Raw genomic sequence first — 26727 nt, 5'->3', positions numbered from 1 at the left:
GGCTGGGCTCTGGCTTTCTCTCTGCACTCCATACCCCAGGCCACTGGTTCTTTGGAGGCTTTCGTCTTTGTCCCTCCCTCACCTTGCTGTTGCCCATGCGGGGCAGCATCAAGTGTAAAGGCAGCATGTTGTTTGGCTCAGGGACCCCCCGGGAGCTCCTGACACTCAGTCCCCATCCTGGGCAGCAGACATGGGTACTCAAGGGACAGTTCAGATGTCTAGGCCTGGGCAGACATCTGGGGCAGCCCAGGTATGAATAAGGTAAAGGGAAAGCAAGTTTGGGCTGCTTTGTTCTGGGTCTAGAGAACAGGGCGGTGAGGCCAGGGCCACGGCCTCTCCCCACAAGCAGAGCACGTGCACAGCCCTCATGGTACCATTTGTTCCCACAAGGCCTGGCGGGGCACAGTGCGCCTCTCCCACCTACAGAGAAATGACACGGAATCCCCTTCATTTCATGCCAGGGAAAGAGAGTCTTTGCATGTGTATCCAAATTACCATCTTAAAACAGCCCTGCCAAACCCAGCCACATGTGAGGGAGCTTCGGGTGTGCACACATAGCCCTCCCCGCTCAGTCCTCCCCGCTCAGCCCTCCCCGCTCAGCCCTCCCCGCTCAGTCCTCCCCGCTCAGTCCTTCCTGTTTATGGAGTTGTCTGCCCATCTGCACTCCTCCCCACAAGTGACACACATGGCCTCCGGGCTCACCGAGAAAGGACACACAGACTTTGCAGAAGGTGTGGAACTGGAACTTGCTGGCCGCCTCCAGCAGTGTCTTGGCGTTGGCCGAGTCGATGACCAGGGAGCCCGTGTAGACAAACTCCAGCAGCAACTCCAGGACGTCTGCTTGCAGGTTCGACAGGACGAGCTCCAGCTTCTCCCGGCCGCCCTGGCTGCTGTCTTGCACGGACCTAAGCACAGAGACCAGGGTGTCCTTACCTGCTGCCCCGCGGCCATCGTGCCGCTTCCTCACAGGGCTAGATCTCCCTGCACACCTTGGTCACGCCCTTGGTTTTAGGACTCAAAGGACACAGCAATGACACACCTGAACCTAATGCTCTGACACGGGATCTGAAAGAGAAGAGTCTGACCAGAGACGCCCAAAAGAACAGAAAACCCTGCTTATCACTACTCGGCATGTCCATGCAAAAAAAGATGCAAATCAAAAAGCATGAGCTATGGATGGGGACGAGGACCAGGACTGGCCTCAAAGGGAAACAATACGGTTCAGCCCACTGCAGGCCCTGGCATCTCCACCAAAGCAGGCCGACGCATCCCAGCCCGGCCTTGCCTGCCTTGGGTGGCAGATTCTCCAATGTGACCCAGGCTTGGGAGGCTCCCAACTGGCTGTGATCCCAGCCAATCCAGAGATATCCTCCGATCGCCCCAAGACCGAGGGCCCCAAGTTGCCCCAGAACCTTCTCCAACCCCACCTCTTTCCAAAAACATATTGTTTCCTTTTAGGCATGGAAAGGAAGCCCTTCATGACATTGCTTTGAAACTGAGGACAAGACGAGATAGACGGACAGAATGGTCAGAGCCGGGAGGAGGGGAGAGGAAACAACCAAGGACTTCCGCCACAGACAGCCAGCAGCCATGACCTGGGGCCTGGCCCGGGGCGGGGCCCTCCTGCCACATGGAACACGGGGTCAGAGGTCAGAGTGGCCTGCGTGTAGAGTGTGCATCGGGCTTGGGAACTGGGGGGAGCAGGGGAGGGACACAAATATATCAATCTGTTTATATCTGGTGTCTACAGGAATACAAAACCATTGCAAAGGCTCCTAAGGCCTGGCAGCCGCCCCTAAAGCTGGACCTGGAAGGAAACAGATAAGATGAAGCAAGAGTGACACCGATGCATAAGTGACAGCAGGAGTAAAAACACCCGGCGCGTCGGGAGTCTGGAGGCCTCGTAGGCCGTCGGCTTGGCTGCCCTGTCCTGGCTCCTCCAAGCAGCCTTGCTTCCTGCCCGGAGCCCGGTCCTGCCTGGGGCTGGGCTCGGCCACATGGCTGGGAAATGACCTCTGTGGTCCACTCACTCGCTTCCGAGGAGGCCACAGGGCAAGATGCTTGTGATGGGTTCCTTGCGTGCACCTGTGGCTGGTGGTGGGGCTGTCGAGGTGTCCAGCAAGCGGGCAGGCTGGCTGCAGACAGACCAGCTGCTGGGTGTGTGGGTGAGCGGAAAGAGCACAGGGCAGAGAGCTGGGGGCGCTGGGTGCCCGGGCTCTGCCACCGACAGGTGGGCAGCCTTGGCCTCCCAGGCCCTCAGCCTCCTCTTCTGCAAAACAAGAGGGTGGACCTAGATGAGGTCTGAACTCCCGTGGAGATTTTGTGGCAGAGGCTGGAAAATGCCCTTCCCACGAGACTCTTCTCTATGTGGCAGTACCTGAAACTCCATCATTAGAGCGACATTCTCTCAGGTCAGGCACCGCCCTCCCAGGGCCTCAGCGCAGGCATGGCCAGGAGGAGAGGGGGAGATGCAATCCTGCCACAGAGCCGGCGTCCAGGCTCCCTCCCAGGGCGGCCACGGTAGGCCGTCCCCACACAATGGCTCATCCCACCAGGACCCCAAGGGGCCTCTGCCTCCAAGCCCTGGGCCAGCCCAGAAGGCAGAGGGGGCAAGGTGTGGGCTCCACAGAGGCCCCTCCAAACCCCTGCAACACAGAGTGACTCCTAACGTGACTTCACACACCTAGTCTTCTGCTGTTGGCATGGATTTCCATACCTCAGTGGCTTTGTTAAGTGTAGAAGTAATCCACTAGGTGATCACTTGAAACCACAGAAATCCTTAACACCCCCAGCCCCAGAGCCATCTGGTCAACCTCGTACTCCTGTCTTTGCTGCCCAGGCCTTCATTCCTGCAAGCCGCTGCCTGGCCTCTCCTCTGCCCTGTGGAGGTCACACGGGGCCACAGCCTGCTCCCGAGGCCCCCAGTCACTGCTGCCTTCACCTCTGGCCAGCTCACTTGTCTACCCAGGAGTCCTCAGGTGGAGGAGCTCAAAGCCAGTGAAGGGCTGAGCCCAGGGGACTTCAGGATGTGTGAGCACACACGCACACAGATGCACTGTGGGGAGGGGTGCTGGGTAGATGGACAGTCCATGGCTGAGTGACAGGTGCGATGGGACCCACATGGCTGCTGAGGGGTGCTGCCTGTCTTACCCACAGTCTGAGCTAGGGAGTGGGTCCTGGCCGCCAGGCGCAGGAGGAGGGGCACCAGGTGCCGTAGAGCATCACAGGTGCTGTCTAGACTGAGGAGGACCCTTGGCCACAGGAGGCATGGCTGTGGCTCTGTTCCTCCTGGCCCCTTGTGAGGGCCACCTATGGGGTGGAGGGGGCGCTGGGCAGATGATCTGCAGGGAATGGCCAGAGAGGCACAGGGGAATGTGATGGGGGCTCTGTCAGAATCTGAGTTCAAGGAGGAGACGAGGCCTCAAAGGGCGAGGCCTGTGCCTCTTACCAACACACATGGTTCTCATCCACACAGGCCTTTGTGCGTGGCCTGGAGAGCTGTGAGGGGGTGGGGGCGCCTCTCTATCCCTGAACACCAGACTGTCTTGGGACTGGACCCCGGGGCTCCTTAGGCCTCTTCCCTCTGAGCAGGGACCCCAGAGGGACACCCCCGTGATGGGTGACCCTGGTCCCTGAGGAGGGGGTACAGGTGGCTGTTCCGTCCCTGCCCTGAGCCATTTCTTGTCCTACTGGGCTCCATGGAGTGAATGGCGTGGGGTGCTGCTGGCCCGCCAGGTCACGACGTGGCTTTGGAGGGACTGCAGCAGGGCAGACGGGGAGCACTAACCTTCTCTATGAAGCTGACAAAGGGGGGTGGGGTGCAGAGTGAGGGGCAGGCTGGTGCTGCCCAGCCACACGGGCCCCATGGGGTCTGTCAGAAGACCAGAGCTTCCTAGAGTCACTTCCTTCTCGGGTTGGGGGTGCCCAGGAGAGGCCAGAGTTCGGGACGTAGCCTCTGCTCAGCAGAGGAATGGCTAGGTCCAACTACCGGGATGTTTGCAATCCCACCATTAGCCATGGACTCATCCAGGATTAGAAATGCCCTTCCTTTCAGACATCAGGTTGGAGGCCCTCATCCACCCTCACGCACCTCGGAGGTCAGATGTTTCATTTTGCAAGGTGGAACTGGGCACCGTCTGGAGCGATGGGCAGAATCCGTGGGCAGCGGCGGGTGAGGCACAGGCATGGGGCAGGTGGCTGGTACCCAGCTCTGCTCAGAAGAGAGGACTCTGCCCGTGAATGAACACCTGGGCATGTCCTCAGCTGCAGGACACACGCATGGGCATGCACGAGTTTCCCTGGGTCTTGGGGATTTGTGTGGCTCAGGCCCACCCTTGGTAACTTGGCGACAGGTGTGGGTCATGCCATTGTGCCAGCATCCAAAGTGAGACATGGGAGTCTCGTTATCTGGCTTCCAAGCCACACCTGTCTACCAAGCAAGGTGGCAGGCACTGCCACCCACACGTGCTCAGGGAAGAGGGTGAAGGGTGTGGGGCTCTGGGCAGGACTTTGCTGGGGCCCTTCTGCATGGCCACGGGGGGGCAGCCAAGCCCAAAGGGACTTGGCCGCACCCTGGGAGAGGACACTGAGATCCAGCGCTCCCACTCACGGTCTGACCGTCATCTTTACAAAACACACATCTGGTCGCAACACCCCCAGGCTCCTGTGACCCAGGTCCAGCCTCCCTCCAGCCGCGTCCCCTGCAAGCCACCGTCATGCCTGGCCCTGCAGCAACGTGGAGTCCTGAGACCCCCTCCTGCCTTTCGACCTTGCTCTCCCCCACGTGTCTGCCCGGCCGATGCCTGTTCTTCATAACCCACATCAGATGCCACCTCTCCAAGGTGCCTCCCTGAATGCCCCTCCCCCACAGCCAGGCCCTTGGCCCACGAGTCTCTGAAGCATCATCTCCGCTCGTCTCCTTGCCTGTCTGCAGTGTGTCCCCACCAGACTGTGGGCTTGGCTGGTGTTTGGTGTGAGTCCCGGCCCCAGGAGGGGCTCCTGTGTGTTTGCTGAGTGACCAGCGAGTGAATGACTTGGATTCCCACATTCTGTCCTGTGGCTCCAGGGCAGGGTGTCTGCACTGGGGTTGGGTCTGGCAGGCACTGTCCTTGCCAGGCTCGGGTGCTGGGTCATTGTCCTCCCTGGGGCTGGAGTGGTGGACACATCACCTGTCCCAGGCTGGGGGTGGGAGTCTCCTGACAGGAGGCTCAGGGATGCTGGGACAGCAGGGAGGGGTCACCTGCCCTTGGCAGGGCTCACCCAGGGAGGGCCAATGTTGATCCCCACAGAGGTCTGCACCAGGACAGAGGTCCCAGAAATGGTCCCTACTCCCTCCCCTTACAAGAGTGCAGCTGCCTGAGCGGGGAGCCACTGCTTGGGGTCAAAGGGCAGGGCCACGGCTCCACACTGGGCCAGTCCGGCCACTGCACAGTAAGTCTCCAGGGTCACGGATGTGAAGGGGACTGAAAAGACATGGTGACATCAGCTTCTCTCTTGACCACCAAGAATGTGAAATTATCTGTGATTTTACACGGCGGGAAAGGAAACCATCTTCCTATAAAGACCTGGCTTTCCTCCTGAGAAGGCACTTGTTTGCACTCATCAGCACCAATGGTCACGTGTGCTCTGTGGCTGCAAACTCACACGGCGACCTTCAGTCACAGGGCACCCTGGGGCTTGGCTTTGGCTTCCCTCCTTTTTCCCGTGTGACCCTCCTGTATGCTGAAGGCCCCCCAGCCCTGACTCTACAAACCTCAGACCTCTCTGGGTTCAGATCCATGCACCTGGCTGCCTACAGGTGGCCCAACCTGGGGACCTGGGCATCCATCAGGCTGCTCAGCTTGACACGCCAGATGCTCAACTGCTCATCTCCCCAGCTTTCCCAACGCTGGCCTGTGGACCTGCTCTCCTCCCTGTGATCTCTGATGCCCATGACACCTCAGCTTCTTGGGTCCTGGTGCTTGCACGTGGGAAGCCTCTCCGTCCTGGTCCTGCCCATCCTCTGCCCATCACTCTGGGGTGTCAGAGCTGCAAGGAGACCTGGGCATCATGTGAACCAATTCTGATTTGTAGATGAGAAAGCCCAGGGTGCAGGAGAGGAAGTGACCAGTCTGAGGTCACAGGACAAGTGGCAGAGTCAGGTGTAGGACCCAGGTCTCCTACCTGCCAAGGCGGGGATGTCCTCTCTCCTCCAGCCCCATCCTTTCTGATCAGGGCCACCGAGACACATCCTACTGTTCTCCCGCCTTCAGGTGGGTGTCCCTTCCTCACTGCTCTTGACATTACCCACCTCAGACCATGCCCAGGTCCTAGCATGGGGTCAGGGCTTGCCTGCCCCAGCACAGCCCCCTCTGGGAGGGCCATCTGCCCCACCCTGCCCTTCCCCACTCATGCCCCACCCCTGGCCTGGAATGCTCTTCCTCCCTCTTATCAGCCCAAGAAGCCTTCACTACTTTGGGTTCCCACCTAGCACGTGTTCTTCTCTGTTGCGTGCAAGTCTGGCTTTCCATGTGTGGTCTCTGAAAGCCATCGGAGGGCCCCGTGCTCCTCTCGCCCACCACGTTCTAGCTGGGGAGGAGGCTGCCGCTCAGCACTGACCTGCCCCCTTTCTGTCCTCTCCAGCTGGTTTGGAGCCAGGCCCAAGACCCTAGGACGCTCATCCGTGATCCAGCAGCCAGATGTGGGCCCCTGCTTCCAGGATTTGTCAAGAGTGGAAGCACAAAGTCCTCCCTGGCCTGGTGAGGGCACTAGACATATCCCTTCACCCCAGACCACATGCCCCTAACCCCTGTGCTTGGACAGAGAGAGCCCAAGCACCGGGGGCAGGAGACCCGAGGTGTCCATGAGATGGGAAGTCCCAAAGAGCCTGCCCCTTCCTGCAAGGCTGAGGGCCGGCATGGGGCCAGGCGGAGCCCGCCCACAGGGCAGCTGGGCTCTATGTGAAAGGACGGATCGGAGAGGAGATGCCAGCCAGGGATCCATCCTGAAACAAAACACAGTCACTCCGGGGTTAGTTGGCAAGTCCAAACACGGCATTGGGAAGCAGAGGTCCTGTCCTCCCTCTGAGCACAGTCCTGGCTCAGCGTCTGCCCCGGAGAGGCTGCAAGGCAAGAGGAGCAGCGGCGTTAATCTGCTGAGGGCTGAGAGAAATGTGAGCGTTACCCTGGGCTGGCCCCTTGGCTGCTCTCCCTTACTACGGAGCTGGAAGGTGGCCCCTGACTTCTTTGCAAAGGTATGAAGCAGACAAATTAAAAAAATCAACATAATGGAGAAAAAAAAAAAAAAAGATGCTCATGCACCAATAAGACTCATTCAGGTAGAAATAGCCAGGGCAGAGGGCAGGAGGGAGGGAGCAAGGGTTGAGAGAGACCGTGTTTAGGACACACCTGGTCTATGCTCCACAGCGCCGGTTTAGGCTCAGTGCACAAGGATCAGACATGCAGTGTGGCCCAGGCTTTGCTACAAGTCTCTTCTCCCCGACTTGGGCTGGGGAAAAGCGGCCCCGGGGGCACCCTGTGCTCCTCAGCAGGGATGGCCTGATCGATGTGCTTTCCTGGCATTAGTCATCACTGACAGCAGGGACGATGGCACTGGGGATCCTGCTCTGGTCCAGTGGGGGCAGTGTGCAGTGATCCCTTAAAATGGAGCCTACAGTCCCCCTAATCTCAGGGAGGGCTTGTGAGCCACTGAGAACCTGGGATCTCAGGGGTGGGGCGGGGTGTTGTCTACTGCTGGCAGAGGCCCCTGGTGACCAGCAAAGCTGTGGCTGGGGGCAGATGCTGGGGGCAGTGGCTGCTCTGAGGCTGTGTGTGAGAGGGTACTGGGGAGGAGGAGGAGGAGAGATGGCTACTGGCTCTGTGACAGGGAGTCACGCTTCAGGAACCTGCAAGAGAGGGGAAGAGAAAAGCGACACAAAAGCGTCCTACAAAGGAACAGACCCGACCACAGCTGGAAGGAAGGCAAACCTTTGAATCAGGTCCTTGAAATACAAGCTGCAGGAAGCTAGAACATTTTGGTGGACTTCAAACTCTCTGCCTTCAACAACAATTTTCAGGTCTGTAAACGCTTTCGCTCTGCGTTGCTGGTTCAATTCCTTCAACATTTCTGCAGAACAGAGAAGACAGACAGGGCCAGGTTCCCATTAAGAGTTTTTTTTTTTTTTTAAATTAAAAAAAGTATTTTTTTTTTCTTTCAAGAAGTAGAGAAATAGGAAATACTTGATATTGTTTCTTGGCAAGACTGGCTCAACACTGACAGTCAAAAGAAGTCACAAACATAATGCATAAACAAGCAGCCACTGGGAGGGGCTAATAACCAAAGGCATCACAACTTCAAAAAGCAAAAAAACCAAATATGATACAAAAAATCAAACCCAGAAATTGAAAGGTTGGGGGAGAGATTCCCATACTGACGATTGGAAACATAGAGAATACATTATCACAGACAACTAAAAACTGTTAAATAACCACGGAGCAAGTTCTCCAAATGCCAATGGGTGCCGATGTATTGGAGACCAAGTCAAGCATGGCATTGTGATGTAAGATGGGCTGGATATGGTTCAAAGGAATCACAACCACAAAACCTGCAAAAACAGCGTCCCTTATGTTAGACACTCACAGCCATGGCATGGCAGCGGACCCCGAGAAAGGAGGGGGCCATGGGAGAACTGGCAAACACCTCCTTCTGTTTCACATTTGTGGGGACTTTTCGGGAAAGCAAGCAAGCAAGGGACAGGGGCCCTCTGTGCCTCCTCCCATGTCCCAGGCGAGTCTCTCAGGACGCCCACCCTCTCCTGGGGCTTTGACATTGGGCAGAGCCTGCTTTACAGCCCAGCAGGTCCCAGGAAGTGGCCTCGGAGGCTCCCACTCTGCTGCGCACCTACCTGTGCCCGGTGTCTCGGACCTGGGGCTGGCACACACAGTGCCCGGGCCCATGGGCTCCAGACCTGGGGATGTCAGAAGCTTCTCCCAGACCCACCCCAAGGCTTAGAAAGGAGAAGGAGGGAAGAGCCTGCCAGCCACCCTGTTGGGGTTGCACACTCTCTTTCACTGGCCAAAGTTAGGGCCTTCACGTGACCACTGCTTCCCACAGCCTTGCCTCATCTGCCTGCCCCCAGGACTGCCCTTAATGTTGCTGGTAGCTGTGCGTCAGGCCCCTGATCCTTGGGCCAGAAAGACCTGTCTTCAGGCCAGGCGATTTCCCTTAGCAGATGTATGGGAGAGGGTGGCCTGCAGAGCTGAGCCCTGCTCTTCAGCACCCCTTTGCCATTGCCCATGCTCCAGCCTCATTGGTTATTGCTGGGGCAGGGCTGGGGCTCCCCGCCAGGACTTCTTCCTGGCCCCAGCCCTGCTTCTGACACTTGGCCAAGCCCCTTTGCCTCTCTCAGCCTCTACTTCTGTATCTGTAAAATGGGGATTGAGGATCCTGCTTCTGCTCCCTGACTGCCAGGCAGGCCCTTTTGGTGAGGACACACTGGGCTCTGCTGAAGACCAAGGAAGACAGTGGGAGGGGCTCCTGGAGAACATGCCACATGCATGTTCAGGGAGTGGGGTCTGGGGCCCTGCCTTCTGGGAGCCATGGGCAAGGCCGAATCACTGACCCTGCCAACCCCAAGTCACGCTGAGCCTGGAGTCGTAGCAGAGCATCTCCAGGGGTGCGGAAGAGGGCTCTGGCTGGGACTTCAGGAAGGATCTACATGGGGTGAGCTCAGACCTGGAGCAAGGAGGGTGGGAGCTAAGACAGAGACCAACAGGCTCAGATCACCAGCGGGAGGGCGCAGAAGCACGAGGGGGCAGGTGCAGGTGGACAAAAGGGCCACGGGCAACAGGGAACACGAGACGGTGGGCGGGGCCAGATCGCAGCAGTCTTGCCTGGGAGCTCCAGCTTCATCCAGGGCACCAGGGAGCCACAGGGGATTCTGGATAGGAAGTGGTGAGGTTAGACTTGGGTTTCAGACAAATCCACACAGAGGCAGGATGGGGAATGGCTTAGGAAGCCAATGGGGGGCAAGAAAGTGACGTGCCCTGAGGGTGAACCTGCACTGGGCCTCCTATCAGCTGTGTGACCTTGGGAAAGGGGACCTACATTCTCAGAGCCTCGGGGTCCGCCCTTGTTGAAGGTTCCGTAAGACAGCATGTGGCGGGCACACAGGGAGCTCAGCGTGGGGGCGAGTGCAGTGCTGGTTTCGGTGACGGTCTTTCCAAGGGAGAGGTGAGAAGGCCAGAATTACACAGCAGCAGCACGACAGAGAAACAGGAGTGTGTGTACCCCGTGGGGTTCAGTGCAGGAAGGAAGCGGGGAGGGGGAGGCGTGGAGACCATTGATGGGATTTTGGAGGGGATGGTGGTGGGACATCAGGAAGGGAGGGAACTAGAAGATCAGTTGTGGGGTGGGGCCTGTGGGACACCCGGGGTTTGGGGTAGGAGGCAGTGGATAGAGGCCTGGGCTGGAGAGAGCCTGGCGGTGCCTGCAGACAGCCGGGGCGCAGGGGAGACAGCACAGGACCAGTTGTAGGGCCAGGCTGGATAAGGCTCAGCTGCCGCACTCACATGCGTCTCCAGAAAGTCACCAGCTGAATTAATGCCCAAACCACGAGCCAGGTAGATGACATCACCTTTTTGAGTGAAGTGAGGTAGATGACGTCACCTTTTTGAGTGAAGTGAGGGAGATGATGTCACCTTTTTGAGTGAAGTGGTAGGGAAGGGGAGAGAATTCTGGGCTGGGATTCTGAAGACCTGGATCCCGGTTCTTGTTCCAGCATTGCCACTAATTGGTGTGTGACCCTGGGCCAGCCACCCCAGCTTTCTGGGCCTCCATTTCCTCTAGCACAGGAGGGCAGAGATATCTGCTCGGTAGCCCCCTGGGTGTCACACTGCAGAGAGTGACAGATGTGGCCCCACATGCCTGCTGAGTTAATCAGTGCTTAGGGGCCTGGAGAACACAGCAGCACACACATGCCTACTCCTTCTGGGCCCGAGGCATCCCGAGGGTTTGTGAAGACCTTCCCTTCAAATCGAGGTCCCGGCAGTGATTCTATCAGCAGCCCCAGCCCCGGCCGTGACACCTGCTGCTCCAGGAATTCTGCAGCCAGACCTGGAAGGCACTTGGAGGTTCAGGTGTCCCCCTCCTAATGTAGGTGCTTTCTGTTCTCTCTGAATCTCACTTGGTGGAAATCTGGATTTAGTAGTTGGGGAAGATTATTCACTTTCAGAAGAATTTGTCAATTGATGAAAGTGCTCACCAGGGGACTCCTTTTCCCAGCAGGCCCCAAGTGCATTCCGGGTATCGATCGGCTGGTGTGTGCGGGCTGCTGCCCACTGCCTGCCCAGCTGGCAAAGCAGGCTCTCAGGCTGTGCCTGTTGGGGGGCGGCAGACCCAGAATCCACAAGGGGGCACCAGGACCCGCGGGGCACAGGCTGCCCTCCTCCCTGCCCCATGTTTTGGCAAAGGACACTCCCTGATCTCTGAGGAGCTACCCAGTGAGGTGTGTGGGGCGCTGTGAGGAGGCCTCCAGCAACAAGGCCTGTTCCCAGGTGTGGGGAGGTCTGCAGGCCTCAGGGCTGGGCCTTCAGAGCAGACTTCCAGAAGCACCTGGCACCCTGCACTATTCTGCTGCTCCAGGTTTCTGCGGGAGAAGATGGCCCAGAGACGCTATGGCCTTCCCTGGATGGAGGCTCGTTGGGGTCTGGCGAGCGGAGTGCTGGCAGCTGAGCCTACCAGGTGGGGTGAAGACTTAGCCTCAGCATCCGTCCCTGTTGGCCAGCCCCAGGGGTTGTTTTTGGGTCTCCTTGGCTTCGAGTGGGATGCCCGCCTGCGCCTGTGGGACTGCACACCCTGGCGCTGCTCACTGAAGTGGCTGCCCCCAGGCTCAGATTTTTGTCCCAGGCCTCTTTGCCCCTTTTCCCACTTCCTCCCGCACGCCCAGGATGCCCGACTCAGCATGGAGCTTCTCTTCCCGCGGAAGACGGTCCACCGCCCGCATTCTGCAGGACTTCCCCGGACTCCTCCCACCCCTCATCACACCAAGTCCCATCTTTTCACCTCCTAGAATTCTCAGGATCCAGCCGCTCCTGCCCCAGGCCCTTCAGCACCCTGAGTGAGCTGCCCTCATCTTTCACCTGAGTCACTGCAAGAGCCTCTGAGGACGTCTCCCTGTTTCCAGCCTGTCCCCCTCCAGGCCACCTCCACACTGCAGCTCCTCACAGCCTCCGGCCGCACAAATCCTTCGGGGCTGAGCAGGGGCAGCACGGCCCTCTGGGGGTCTCCCCGTTCCCTCAGCTCCTCCTCCACTCCCAGGGGGCCCTTTGCTCCCCAGCGAAGCTTCCATGCACCCCACACATGTCCCCACTCCAAGTCTCCGTCCTCTCTGCCTGGATCTTCCATCCCCTTCCTCCATCTGGCCAAACAGTATTTATCCTTCACCACCAGGGAAAGTGTTATTTTGTCCTGGGCCTTTTTGCCTCCTTCCCCTCTTCCTCCCATACCCCTGCCCTCCACCCCCTTTCGCAGGCTGGCAGAGCAACCTGTGCTCACTTCTTTATAGATACTAGGAGTTGTAATTATTTATTTACATGTCTGCCTCCTGCACTAGACTGTGTTTTATTTATATTTTTATCTTCAACACTCAGCACAGGGCCTGGCATATATATAGCTGGTGTCATGGATAGCAAAAATTCTTTGTAGCTTCCCCCGTCAAGAGGTGGAGATGATTTCCCCACCCTTTGAATCTTGGCTGGCTTTGTGATTTGCTTTGGACCACAGAAAGTGGTGGAAGTTGACCCTGTGTAAATGTGAGCCATGGCCTCAAGAAGCTTTGCTCACTTTCACTCACTCTCCAGGGACCCCTGGCACCACCACCATAGGAGCGAGCCTGGGCTAACCTGTTGGAGCATGAGAGACCGCGTGGAGCAGAAACGAGCGGTCCCAGATGAGACATTTAGACCAGCCAGTCTCTGCCAGTATCAGCCAGGCTGACCTAGATCGGCTGAGTGTATCCCAAACTGCCAGGCCAGGATCACAGTCTAAATAAGTGGCTGTTGTTGAAACACTCAATTTTAAGTCACTCAATTTAGAATTGTTCGTTAAACAGCAAGAGCTAACTGATACACAAAGCATGAATAGATGATGGACTCCAGTGCTCAGGGAACTTTCCCTGTGTTGGTTTCACCTTTGCTAGTAGTTTGAGGCTAATTCTTTTTTTTTTTTTTTTAAGTTTTGGTAAAATGTACCCATTTTAAAGTGTCCAGCTCAGTAGTGTTAAGTATATTCACACTGTTGGGCAAACCACTGGAATCCTTTTCATCTTCACGAACAGAAACTCCACACCCATTAAACAACCACTCCCCACCTCCCCTCCACCCAGCCCCAGCAACCATCATTCTACTTCCTGTCTCTATGAGTTTGACTATTTTAGACCCTCTTATAAGTGAAATTATGCAATATTTGTCCTTCTGTGAGTGGCTTTATTTCACCTAGCATAATCTCCTTAAGGTTCACCCACATGGTAGCATGCATCAGGATTTCCCTCCTTTTTAAGGCTGGCTAATATTCCACTGTATGTAGATACCACATACTGTTTAACATTCATCCTTTGATGGACACTTGGGTTGCTGCCACCATTTTGCTGTTGTAAACAATGCTGCTATGGGCACTTATTTAGACTGTGATTTTGGTTTGGCAGTTTGGGCTACATTCAGCAGATCTAGGTCAGGCCTGGCTGATATTGGCAGAGACTGGCTGGTCTAAATGTCTCATCTGGGACAGCTCATTTCTCCTCCACGCAGTCTCTCATGCTCCAACAGGCTAGCCCAGGCTCGTTTCTATGGTGGTGGTGCCAGGGGTCCCTGGAGCGTGAGTGAAAGTGAGCAAAGCTTCTTGAGGCCATGGCTCACGTTCAGTTCTCACCCCCGAGTTACGGACCAGATATCCCCTCTCGCGACCCGTCTCGAACCCCGTTCATTCTAAGTGGTTAGTATGAAATGGCTCTGTGGATGCAGCAGCAATGGGCATGAGGGAATGGGGACTTGAGGAGGCTCTGCCTGGAGCTGGATGCTTTGCCTAGAGGAGAGTGAAGCCACAAACAGAACCAAGGCTGGAGATGAAGTTGCAGCCAAACTTCTGCATATTTTTCACCAAACGACATAAGTTATTTGTCAGAGACTAATGGGCTCGTTCCGGCTGGACTACAAGAGCTGTGTGAGATGGTAATAAAGAGGAAGAGATGTCAATATTAAAAGGCAAAGAATTTCAGTGGCTTTGCCGCAGAGAAGTCCATTAAATCAGAGCCTTGAGAAAGGTTGTGTGGCCAAATCATTTTTTTCAGAGCTCAAGAAAGAACCCAGCTAGGTGATAAATGCTTCCCATCCCATTGGTATGTATGACACATATTTGATAAAGGACCTGAAAAAATTATAAACTCAGAGCAGTTGTGAAATATACTGAGAAGGCCCAGCGAAGACAGTGTCAGGCGGGCCCATAGGGCAATTCATCCAGCAGCAGTGAGGCCGACGCATGCTGACACTATGGGGACAAATGGAGGCTTTACGCAAACAGCATCCCGCTGCTGCTCCACGCGCCTCCCGAGCGGAACGTTGCCCTCCCTCCCCCCACCGTCTGATCAGATATGCATTTCTTCCCCTTCTTTTCCAAAGAAGAGTTGGTCTCAGAATGAACCTTGGAGGCCAAGAGCAGGCTCCAGCTTCCAGGTGAGACAGAATGAAACCACCTGTGGGCGGGACCTGTGGATCCCTCATCCAGCCTGAGTTGGATGTGTGACACCTGAGGCCCCACGCAGGCAAACCCTCCTAGGAACTGTGAAACAGTCTGACTTCCTGCCTGGACTTAGGGTTTTAGTGAGGAGCCCTTCTGGCTTTCCTGTTGTCCAAATGGGAATTTCTGCCATTTGTCTAAAAGGGAGCCAAAGTCCTAGGAACAGTCACAACCTCTCCCACTAGCCTGCCGTTTCCAAACTGATGACACTGGATGACAAGGCCTATTTACTGAGCAGTGATAGCTGGCCCCAGAGGTCCCCTCTGTGCCTACAGCCCCTGACCCAGGGCTGCACACCTGTGGGTGTGGGTGGGACTGAAGACTGCCTTCCAGCTGGAACATTCTCATGTCCTCTAAGATGATAGAAAATTCACTTCTATTTTTCTCCTTAACATTTTTTGAAATCATCATAAAACTAACAGAAATATTCCCTTCTCTTTCACTGGGTTTGTGCCCTTGACCCTTAGGTCCAAGGACTGAACAGAGGCAGCTGCCAGCTTGGGCTGTGGGTAGTGCGACTGGGAGACCTAGATCTAGTCACAGATTCACCTCAATCCTCCTGTGACCTTGAGTGGGAGCTCCTTCTTCATCTAGGGTCCACCAGACCAACGACTGCCTGGATCCCTTACTTCCAAACTCTGTACTGTGGGCTCCTGCAGGCTTCTATGACCTGACCTGACCTGTGCTCACAGCTTCATATTCTATCATGTTCCACACATCCCCCACTCTAAGTTCACACCCAGTTCATCCTGTTCCTTCACTTTGAATGTTTCTCTTTCTGCCTTGGCCAAGGTTTCTCCTACACTTGCTTCCTAGGGTCCCATCCATTCCTTAAGCCTCACTCTATTATTATTATTATTTTGTAGAGACAGGGTCTCGCCATGTTGCACAGGCTGGTCTCAAACTCCTGACCTCAAGTGATTCTCCTGGCTCGGCTTCTCAAAGCATTGGGATTACAGGTGTGAGCCACCATGCCTGGCTGTAAGCCTCGCTTAAAATCCCATCCTCCAAAAATTCTTACAGAATTCTCCAGTTGCCATTAACTTCACCCTCTCCTGTGGTCCCATGAGACCTGGTACCTTCATTGGAGTAGAGACCTTTGGCTGCCTTATTACGGAGGAATGTCTGTCTGTCTGTCCATCTCCCTTCTAGTTTGTGATCTTCTGGAGGGCTTGTCTCTCTGGCCCCCCGAACACCTGGCACCATGTTTTGCACAAAAAGTTCCTTTCCGATTGGAATTCATTGTGGGTTACAGACCACATGCGGATGTGTGCTAGGGAGTTAGATGACATTCCCTCAAATGTGATCCACTGGAACTATTTGAAATACCACAGTTGTGTGGAATTGGATGGACAGAATGTAAAAGTCAAGCCCCTCTAACTTCAGGCAACATTGGTGCTAATAACGGCGATAACCCTGCAATTCGTATGCAATCTACAGTTGCTAAAGCATTGGCACATTAATTATTTAGGTCCTCCTTGGGGAGAGATTTAATTATCTGTTCAGCTCCAATGGCTTTGAAGAGCCTTAAATGGTCTTCCTGGGAAGAAATGACCACCCCAGCAGCCGCCGAACACAGGTGCAGCCTGGAGCCCTTGAGGCCACTCTGCAGAACAGGGTTCTCTCCAGGCTTTGGGTCCTAGCTGCCTGGATCATAAGATCTACCCCCCGACCCAAAAAAAAAAAAAAAAAAGAAAGCCAAAAACAGATAATCTTCCTGGACAACTCGTGCCTTGTGGGCTCAGAGTAGGAGTCAAAGGGTATGGTCTCTTGTTTAGGAAGGAATGGAGGAGGACGGGGGCAGAGTGTCAGGATCCCATCCCCAGCCCAAGGAACCTGGCCAGAGGGTGGGCACTGCAGAGGTGGGGGTGGGTCCTGAGCTAAGAAGGGAAGGCCATGGGCAAATTCTGTGGCTGCCGCTGGAGCAAGTACCTGGTTTGGTTGACACTAGCAGCATGTAGTCCCTCCTGCCTCCAGCAAAAAGGCTGCCGCTTGGCTCCTTCCCCTGCTTGGAGGATGGAGGCCGAGGGATGATGGGAATATTCCGAGCAGGAGAGAAGGAACATGTCATGGGGTGAGGGCAGGGCTGAGAGACCTTGGGAGAAGGCCAGGGCTCGGGAGACTTGGGTGAGAAATAGGGTCAAGGCCAGTAGTGTGAAGAGTTCTAGAGTGGCCAGAGCTGGAGGTGGAGGGGACTTTGTGTGGGGAATTAAACATCCAGGGGAGTCAAGGCAGGACCTGGAAGAGCTCTGTGGGGCCTGGAAGCCTGAAGGTGGGCTGGGGGAGGGCCAGGTGAGGGGCCAAGGCAGATGGGAGCAGACAGAGGGGCAGGCATTTAGGGGCAGGGTGGCTCTACCATCCTTTTGTGAGGTAGCTGGCCCCACCAGGGGTTAGAACTTGTTACCAGGAAGCGAGGTATCCTGAGGTGCCTTGGTCCTCAGGGCCAGAAGAGGAAGAGACTCGAATCTGGCCCCAGAAACTGAACTGAATCCAATGTCTGGGGTGGGGGTGAGGGTGGGTGGGTCTCACTCCTCCCCCGTGCTCATAGCCCTCCACGTCTTCATGTGGAAGAACTGTGTTCTGTCTACAGCGTTATTTATTTAGAGGTACTGCTTCTTTTCCATTGGAGGGTGGGCTCTTGGAAGATGGGGTGGTTCTTGGATGGAGGGATTGAAGAAGCCAGGATAGATAGTTGGGGCCAAATGCAAGAGCCAAGTTCAGCACCTTGGAGAGCTCTGAGTGCCCTGGGGTCAGGCCAGAACGACAGGGGAACTCTATAGAGGTTAGAGGGTGCCCTGGAGCAGCTGACGACGTCCACCGCTGAGTGGGGCTGGGGCCCTGACATCCTCCTTCAGAGGCAGACTCAGACCCCGAGTTCTGGGAACCTCAGATGGCTTGTGTCTGTTTGGCCCCTTCGTTTATTCATTAAACTGCTGTTTCCTGTGTGCCGGGCACTGGCGGGGGGAGAAGGGGGTGCTGGGGTCACATGGAAATCGGCACGTGTGCAGAGCTGGGGGAGCTCACAGTTTAACGGGAGACACACTCACAGAGCGTGTGTCTGCCTGGAATGCCCTGCAAGAGGAGTCTGACTGGGGCAAGTGCTGGCCGGATGTGGCACCGAGGAGGGGATGGCTGGTTCTACCCGACGGAGCTGAGGAGAGTGTCCACAGGGAAGGTGACAGTCAAGGGAAGACTCAAAAGGTGAGCAGGAGCGCCCCAGCTAGCTGCAGGGGCGAGATGTGAACACACAGGCTGAGGTGTGAGAGGGCCACGTTAGGGACTGAAGGTCACTCGTATGGCTGGCATGTGCTGTGTGCACACATGGCTGTGTGTGTGCACGCATGTGTATCTACATGTGTGTTCAAGCATGTGGTGGGTACAAAGGTATGGGTGTGAACATATGGTGTGTGCAAGCCCGTGGGTGGGCGTGTGTATGCAGCCCTGTATGTGTGCCAATGTATGTGTGTGTGTGTGTGTGTGTGAGAGCATGTTGTGTGGGTGTGTGCATGCACCCCTGTGTATGTGCCTGTGTAGGGGTGTGTGTGCATGTGAGCATGTGGTATGGGTGTGTGTATGCACCCCTGTGTATGTGCCTGTGTAGGTGTGTGTGTGTGAGAGAAGATGTGGTATGGGTCTGTGTACACACCCCTGTGTATGTGCCCATGTAGGGGTGTGTGTGTGAGCATGTGGTATGGGTGTGTGTACGCACCCCTGTGTATGTGCCCATGTGGGGGGTGTGTGTGTGTGTAAGTATGTGGTATGGGGGTCTGTATGCACCCCTGTGAATATGCCCGTGTGTGTATGTGTGTGTATGAGAGACAGCACGTGCCTGTATGTATATGTACATGCAAGCATGTGGTATGTACATGCAAGCATGCACGCACCCCTGTGTATGTGTCTGTGTCTGTGTGTGTGAGGATGGGTGTATGTGTGTCCTCGTGTGCATAGTGCATGTGAGCACGTGGTGTGGGTGTGTGTCTGTGCCCGTGTCTGTGTAGTTGTGTGTGGGAGACAGCATGTGGCATGGGTGCGTGTCTACGCCCTTGTATATGTGAGCATGAGGCCTCTGCATATGAGAAGCAGCGGGAAAAGCTGCAGATCAAGGCAAACCCCTATCTGACAGTGAACCAAGCAAACCAACCCGTCTTCTTTTTCCCACAGGAGGCTGGGGGCCACTGGTGGATTTCACGAGGGAGGCTGAGAGCGTCAGGTTTGTCTCTGACACTGAAAAGGTTGCTGGGAAGCAGCTGCGAGCGGCCTGCCCCTGCACGTGCAGGCCCACCTCCCCACACTCCCCTGGCCTGGGGCTTTCTTTCTCACACCATCATGAGCTCCCTTCTTCCGGGCTGCCCCTGCCATTCCAGCCCATTCTGACCCCTCCTCTGAATTTCCCAGGCCTTAGGCAAGCACCCAAAGCATATCATCAGGTGCCACAAGGCACAGGGCCCCAGGCCGACACCTGGAGCTGGGGTGGGGTGAGAGCTGCGGAGGAAGCGGGGGCAAGAGGTGAGCAAGACAGCTCCTGTCCCAGGGGAGGACGCAGCTCAGTGCAGACACAGGTGCCCACAGTGAGGAGCTGGATGAGAAAGCTGCAGGATGGTCAGCTGTGGTGCTAGAGGCCTTCTGAGGAAAGAGGGGTGGGTGGCCAGGGCCGGGGGGCCAGGAAGCGCAGGACTGTGGGGCAACCGCTGGCTGTCTCCAGTGGAGAACCGGACACGTGAGAGGGGTGAGTCACTCCGAATCAACTAGCTCAACACCTCAGTGCGTATTTACCGGCCTCCTTCATGCCAGGCCTGGACCATGGAGAAGAAGCCACTTTCTGTCCCCAAGGAGCTCAAATCTGATGGGAAAGGAGCCACTGGAGTAGACAGAGGTGAGTTTGGCTGCTCAGCACTGGAACCCCTTCCTACTGGGGACAATCCCAAGATGTGGGGATCTGGGCCCCGTCACTGTGGGGGCCCAGGGGAGGTAGCTCCCTGGTAGCTGGCATGTGGTCATGAGGCCTGGGCTTGGCCGGTTGGGTGCTCCGGCCCCAGACTTCGAAGTTCCTTCAGGAGTGCAAAGACAGTGATGACCATGTTGGCTGTGATGAACTTGCAAAGCTATGCTCCCCCAGGACCTGGGCAGGCTCTGCCATAAGTGGCATTTATCATAGGCCTGACATATCCATGCATCTGTCCCAGTCAGGGCCTGGGATGCCAACCACAGGACCCAGTTCTGACAGCGAAGCAGAAAGGTATATATTGGAGGCTGGTGAACGAGGCTGGGAATTGGGGCAGGAATTGAGGCAGTGCAGCCAGGTCCGTCACAGAGACAGTCCCCCTGGGGTCCTATACAGGCACAGTCTCCCCTGGGAGCCTGCTGCCCTCCATTCCCAGCCAGCGGGCAGCCCTGGGTTCCAGGAGTGGGTGGCTCTGCAGCTACCATGAGACCACCCCCTACTCTCTATCCATTCAGAGGCCCTGGCTGACTGGCCTCCACTGGGGGTCCTGGGGAGCTGGGTGAACAGCTGTTGTGGGGTGTGGGGAGGGGCTGGCTGGGAAGAGGTCGAGTGAGCAGCCTCAGAGCTTCAGCATCCAAAGCTGCAGACCCACAAGAACGGTGTGCTTTGGAAATAGAAGGGCCACAGGGACCTGGACGAAGAAATGGTATTCCTCCATAAGGGATGAGGAGCCCGACAGCCACAGATGCAAACCCAAAGCCTAAATTCTCATGTGCTCATGAAACCTCACTTTGTTGTATTCTTCCTGGAGACCTAATCTTTCCAAGATCTGGCCAGCTACGGCTTTGGGAAAGTCAGCCACCTGCACCAGGTGACAGGCCGGCTTAGAGAAGGAGTGGAAAGAGATTCAGGGAGAACTGGGGATAGGGGCAGGCAGGAGAGTCACAGGAGACGGGAAAACATGGGTCTCCTCCTCCTGCTTCAGTAAAAGCCATTATTTCCCAAGAATTCTGAGAGCCATAGTCCCAGCAAATAAATCAATAGTTTTAAAGGATTTGCAAGAATTAGTGAACCAGAGCCGGGAGTACAATCAGTTTAGTTACCTAGGTAAAGAGGGAAATGAAATGGAAACCCCAGATGCCAGGAGGTAATGTCAGCTCAGAACACTGCGAATCCCATCCAGGGAGGAGTCACAGCTGGGAGGATGTGGGGCTAGGAGAGAGGGGAGAAGAGAGAGTGTGTGTGTGTATGTGAGTGTATGAGTGTGTGTGTGTAGAGACCCCTCCCCTCTCTGCCCACCCTGTGCCCTTCATGGTCTTCCAGGAGGAGTGTCTGCCCCTGGTTCTCTGTGCCCACCCCTCCTGCCCATCCTGGCCCGGGTCAGTTTAGGACAATACACCTGCCTCCTGCCATTTCGGGGGGGGGGTAAAAGCCCAAGAGTCATTTCTAGTTTTTCATATTTCTAACGACCTTTTAAGATGATACAAGTAATCTCCACATCATTATAGGAATATTAGAAAATCTTTACAGGCATGAAAGAAGAAAGTGGAATTGTGCCCTCCAGGTGATCCGCCCCCTGCCGCAGGCCCTGGCGCAGAGTCAGGAGGTCAGGTCTGCCTTAGAAGGCCTATGGCAGGCCTGGGGGCCGGGGGGATCATGCAACGGCGGGGAGTCAGCCCCTCATCCTGCCAAGGGTGACACATTGCTGCAATGCCCCCATGTAGCAGACATGGTGCCCAGCACGCCCCCTGCCCATCACACCGGTCGGCGAGTCCATGTTGTGCCCCAGCCTGTGAGGAGGCACCCGGCCTGGTTCCATGAGGTCCCAGAAAGAACCAACAGATGGGCTGTACTGACACCCGCCTCCTCCCAACCCCCAGGTTGTGCCTGGTCTCCCCTCGTCCCAGGCCAATCCCTCCTCCTGGGTGTGTAATCCCTGCCTGCTGAATCCTATCTTCCAGTTAGCCTGCCAGCTCAGGCAGGTAGAGCCGCCGCCTTTCCCTCCCCCGATACTCCCAGAGCCCTATGCAGCCTCTGACACTCACTGGGCTCCACGTGACGATCAACACGACTGATACCCCAGATGCAGGAAGGAGAGGCCTGACTGGGCACATGGCCCATGCTCCAGGGCCTTCTGGCTCAATTCTCCCTGCGTGGGACCATTCATGTGTCCCTACCATTTTGGCTGACATTCCGGTTTTACCGACACCTGTCTCTGCCTGGGTCCCTCCCCATATGTATTTAACGTGAGTCTGTTTTTCTTGGGAAGCAGAACCTACCAGATTCTGTGATAATACCACGGCCCTGTTTTTACAAATCCACTGGACACAGTTACCCAAGAGTTGCTGTCCTGCACTGGCGTGGCCAAGCCTGTGTACTCGGTTGCAGCCCCGGGTTCTGGGGGCCTCAGCTCTAAATGAGCCGGGCACCGGCCACTGTGCTCAGAGGCTGACCGGGGGTGGCAGGGCAGCCACACGGTGGGGGGACCATCCCCCACGTGAACACAAACGCTGAGAAGGACCAGTCTCCCCAGCAGGCTGTGTCCAGCACCGGCCATGGGCGCGGCTTATGGGGCAGGGCCCCCGCTGTGCAACAGGCCCTGTGCAGGGGGCAGAAGGGATGCAACAACCTGGCTTTCTGCCCTCTCGGAGCCTTCTCTGCATGTACAGTTATCCATTCAGTGGGGCAGGACTGTGCAGAAGGGAAACGGAGGCTGCGTGGGAGCCTGGAAGAGGAGGGTGGCACCTAGGCTATTCCCTCCGCCTGGGAATTCCTTCGTCCTCGTTCAGAAAACATCTACCCATTCGGTAAGATCAGCTGCCACTCTGTGGTCCCACCACACTTGGCTCAGCACTCTGCTGAGTCTGTTTGCTTCTCTCTGGACCGGGGGTGGCTCATGGACAGGGACTTCCAGCACTGAGCACCCAGCAGGGGCAGAGAGGTATCTGCTGGCTGAGTGAATGACCCTGACCAAATGGGAAGACAGGGGCCTTCCTGGCCTGGGGGCACTGAGACGCTGCAGGCTGGCCGCGTGGGGGTCGTCACCAGCTGAGTCTGCAGTCCCCTGTGGTCACACAGGACCAGGTCCTCCTAGACTCCACAGTCCCCAGCCCAGGGATGAGGAAGGTGCTGCTCGGCCTGACATGGGAGTGGCCACTGCCCACCATGGGGCACGGCCTTCCTGCTCAGCTCAGCCTTGCTGGTGAATCATGCTGCCCCTGCTGTGCCACTTCCGGGCTCTCTGGGCTCCCACGCTCTGCTGCGGAGGCCCAGGCTGCCTCCCTCTCAGGGTGTGTGCTGCCTCTGGTGGGTGGAGGTGAGGGGAAGGGACTGAGGGTGGCCCTGAGGGGCCTTGCTGGAGCAGCAGTGGGGACCACGCACATCTGAGGGTTTGGGTAAGTGGGGGCTGCAGCCAGGCCTGGGGCAGGCTGGGGACAGCCTTTTCCCCAGCCTGGCTGGCCTGGGGGATCGGGAGGGTCTGCGAATCAAGCTCTGGGACTCCTTGAAGTTCCAGGAAGAACACCGCCTGTCCCAGCAAAGGTGGATCCAGGAGAGGAGTGGGCTTGGCCACCTCGGCTGCCACCAGAAGCTGCCCCTTCAGCTCCTATCTGTTCCCCTCTGCCCCTGGAGCTTCTGAAACCACTTCCCTCCTCCCTGGACTTCTGCAGGCCGAGGTATGACTGCTCTGTCTCCTGTTAGCAAGGTCTGCAGCATTGCTCTGAGCAGCATCCTCCAATGTGGTGCACCTGTTCGACAGGGGTGCACAGGTAGGCGCTGGGGCAGGGGAAGTCATGGACTTGCTCACCACTCCGAAAAGCTCTCACTCCTCAGGAAAGCTCTCAAAAGCAAAGCCTGCATCTGACCGGTCTCTGCACCCCAGTGCCTAGCATAGCTTCTGGCCTCAAGCAGCTTTCAGGTAAGGTTTGAATGAGTGATTGAGGGAAACAGGTGCTGGCTTGGAGAAGGTGCTGTGGGATAGAAGGCACTGAGCTGGGTCTTGAATGGACAGGGTTTGAGCCATCAGCCATGGAGGAAGGGCTGTCCACAAGCAGAGACTCAAGGTAGAGAAGCACAGAGTGACCAGGGATGCTACAGCTGGACCAGCTGGGTGGGGGACGACGGAGGGAAGATGTCAAACAGGGAGGAGGAGAAAAAAATTACGCAGAGAGGGGCAGGACCCTGGCAACAATTGCACTGAAGTGCTTTAGACATTTCCAGAAATCCAGTGTTCTTCTCCCCTGGGCAGCGCCTACAATGGAAAGCAAAAGGCTGCAAGCTTCAGGGTCGTTCAGTGCCTGGCCCTCTCCTGGCCTGGAAAGAGGAACAGAGGGAGGCCAGCAGGGCTGGGTGGTCTCCCCATCACAAGCATACATTTCCCAGGCATCTGGGCAGTGATGGAATTGTCAGCCTGGAAGTCACCTCGAAGGAGAAATGACCGTGTGCCTCAGACAGAACAGACCCCAGGCCTCAGCGTGGAGCACTCACTACCCAAGAGCTCAGGGTCCTAGGGGTGGAGTCCAGGGCCACTGGGTGGCAGGGCCAGGAGGAGCAGCCGGATCTACACAGGATGGCACCGTGCAGTGGTGGTGATGCTGAGCAGGGCCCAGTGAGTGCTTGCTGGGTGATCGCCGCGGGCTGGCATGGCACTGGCACTTCACACTCCTCATTGCTTTTGAGTTTTGGGAGAGGTGAGGTGACCTGCCCAGTGGAGGGAGGCTGATCTGATCTGACATAGGCCTGTCCTGTCTCACATTGGTTCCTGGCCTGTGTACTGGGCTCACCTGGAGGCTTTAAAAATACACAGAGGCTCAGGCTTCACCCCCCAAGTTTCTGATTCACAAGTATGTTTTTGCCTTTTTATTCTCACTCCTGAAGTGTCCGGATCTGTGCTCAGAGCTCAAAGAAATTTACTAAAAAATATAAAATTAAGGAACAACAGCTCGAAGAGCCAGCAATTTATGCAAATGAATGCAAATAAATACACACTTCCATACATATGTTTATGCAAATATTCTTGTGGTCCTTGCAAATCACTCACCCGCCTGCAAGCAGCCACCTACGAATTCTTGGTTGAGAACCCCGGGCAGAGTGCCTGGGTTAATGACAGGTGGTATCACGACCTCCCAGAACAGACGTCTCTATTAGCAAACTCATCCCAGAAGTCCCCCAGGGAACCTCACTGAGCCTGGCTCTGCCCACCACAACCGCCTCCCCTACTCACTCAGGACTCAGGACTCTTTCAAGGCCACTGGCCAGGGAGGAATTGGGAGCAACTGTCCAGCAGGCACTCCAAGGCCACCAGGGCTGGGCAGAGAGAGAGGGGCCCTGGCAACTGCCAGGTGCCTGATCGCTGCTGGGAGGACAGCTGTGACCACTGAGGGTCGGGCTGCCTTTACCTCTGTGCCAGTCTGGGTGGGCCAGCTTGTCACTGAGCACTTGGTCTTGGGTGCTCCACATGCGCTGTCTGCCTGACCACACCCTACGGCTCACTTTCATAAAGCAGGAGGCACTGGACTTCAGAAGGAAACTCACCCAGTCACGATCAGAGGTGAGTGCCCCATGCCTATTTCCTCAATGGACGCTCCTTGCATATCCAGCACTCATTTGCAACCCCTTCTGCCAGGCTTTGTGGAACAGTCATGATCTCCATAACTTCAAGGCACCCTCGCTTTGTTGCCTCCAGGATAAGCAACTTCTGCAACCTTCTGGCTTTTGGCCTTGGTCCCCGAGAAAGACTGAGAGGAACTGCTCTCTTCCCACAGGGTCACCGCACACTGTCCTTCCTGAGCCGAGGCTGGGCACACTTCTCTAGTTGCTGCCTGGGGCGGAGGGAGCTTGGCAAGGGGGTTGGGATGTGGCTCTGAAGATCCACCCGAGACCCCTGCCCTGGTTTCGGGGATCGTAGCTCAGCCTGTCTTAGGCAGCCTTGGAAAAGGCACATGCAACTTGTTATTTCTCTAGTTGCTGCATCTGGGATGTGGTTGCCGTCATCATTTGGGAGGCTCTGGGGAGCTCGAATGTGAGCCCCCTGAGGGCAGGGAGGTTGGCTTGTTATGCAGGGTAGGTGCTCAGTACAGTTTTGTTGACTGATGCATAGAATGAGTTTTTCCTCTGCAACACCTATGCCTCAATATTTTCTCCAGTTGTCCTTGTGACTTCATGCACAACTTGGGGTGAGGTGTGGGCCTGTCCCACCACGGTACTCACCTCCAAGAGGGCAAGAATGGACAGTGTCCCCCATGGACCCAGTATACAGCTCGATTTGGAAAAGGTTATTGATATGGTTTGGATATTTGTCCCCTCCAAATCTCACGTGGAAATGTGTTGGAGGTGGGGCCTGGTGGGAGGTGTCTGGGTTATGGGTGCGGACCCCTGGTGAATAGCTTGGTGCACCTCTCACTGTCTTGAGAGGCCTCTCCCTCTATTAGTTCATGCTAGGCCTGGTTGTTTAAAGAAGCATGGTGCCCCTTCCCTCTCTCTTCCGTCCACCCTCACCTTGTGATGCCTGCTCCCCTGTGCTCTCCACCATGAGGGGAGCCTGACCACACCCTATGGCTCACTTTCATAAAGCAGGAGGCACTGGACTTCAGAAGGAAACTCACCCAGTCATGATCAGAGGTGAGTGCCCCATGCCTATTTCCTCAATGGACGCTCCTTGCATATCCAGCACTCATTTGCAACCCCTTTAGAGGCCTCTCCCTGAGGCCTCTAAAGAAGCAGATGCTGGTGTCATGCTTCCCGTACAGCCTGCAGAACCATGAGCCAAATCAACCTCTTTTCTTTATAAATTACCCAGCCTTAGGTCTTCCTTTATAGCAATGCAAAATGGACCAAGATAGTTCCCTAGTTGAAAAGGTAAGTTCATTTCAGCATGGTTCTCACTTTTGGCAGGGGTACTGGTGGTAGGGAGATGGCAGAGGGGTGTCAAACCCTTCAGGCCATGATGGAAATTCAGTGACTAGTGTCCTATTGGGCACCAGAAGTCAGTTCAGGTATGACTCTGTCTCACCAAAGGCCTG

The 26727-nt window shown here is 56.1% G+C and overlaps 1 protein-coding gene across 2 annotated transcripts in view; it reads right to left on the bottom strand.

The window, feature by feature from the left end:
• Positions 1 to 26727, bottom strand: part of KLHL29 (kelch like family member 29) — a 322618-nt gene that overhangs the window by 16515 nt on the left and 279376 nt on the right. For both annotated transcript variants that reach the window (XM_017947314.3, XM_031654960.1), the window contains 2 exons: positions 7965 to 8103; positions 703 to 905 (listed from right to left, as the gene is read on the bottom strand). In XM_017947314.3, coding sequence (XP_017802803.2) covers positions 703 to 905; positions 7965 to 8103 — 342 coding nt within the window. The remainder of the gene's footprint in view (positions 1 to 702; positions 906 to 7964; positions 8104 to 26727) is intronic.

Source organism: Papio anubis, chromosome 14, assembly GCF_008728515.1.
Source record: "Papio anubis isolate 15944 chromosome 14, Panubis1.0, whole genome shotgun sequence".
Lineage (NCBI taxonomy): Eukaryota > Metazoa > Chordata > Mammalia > Primates > Cercopithecidae > Papio > Papio anubis.
Note: the sequence above shows the minus strand (reverse complement) of the source record. Positions and strands in the feature narration are given on the sequence as shown.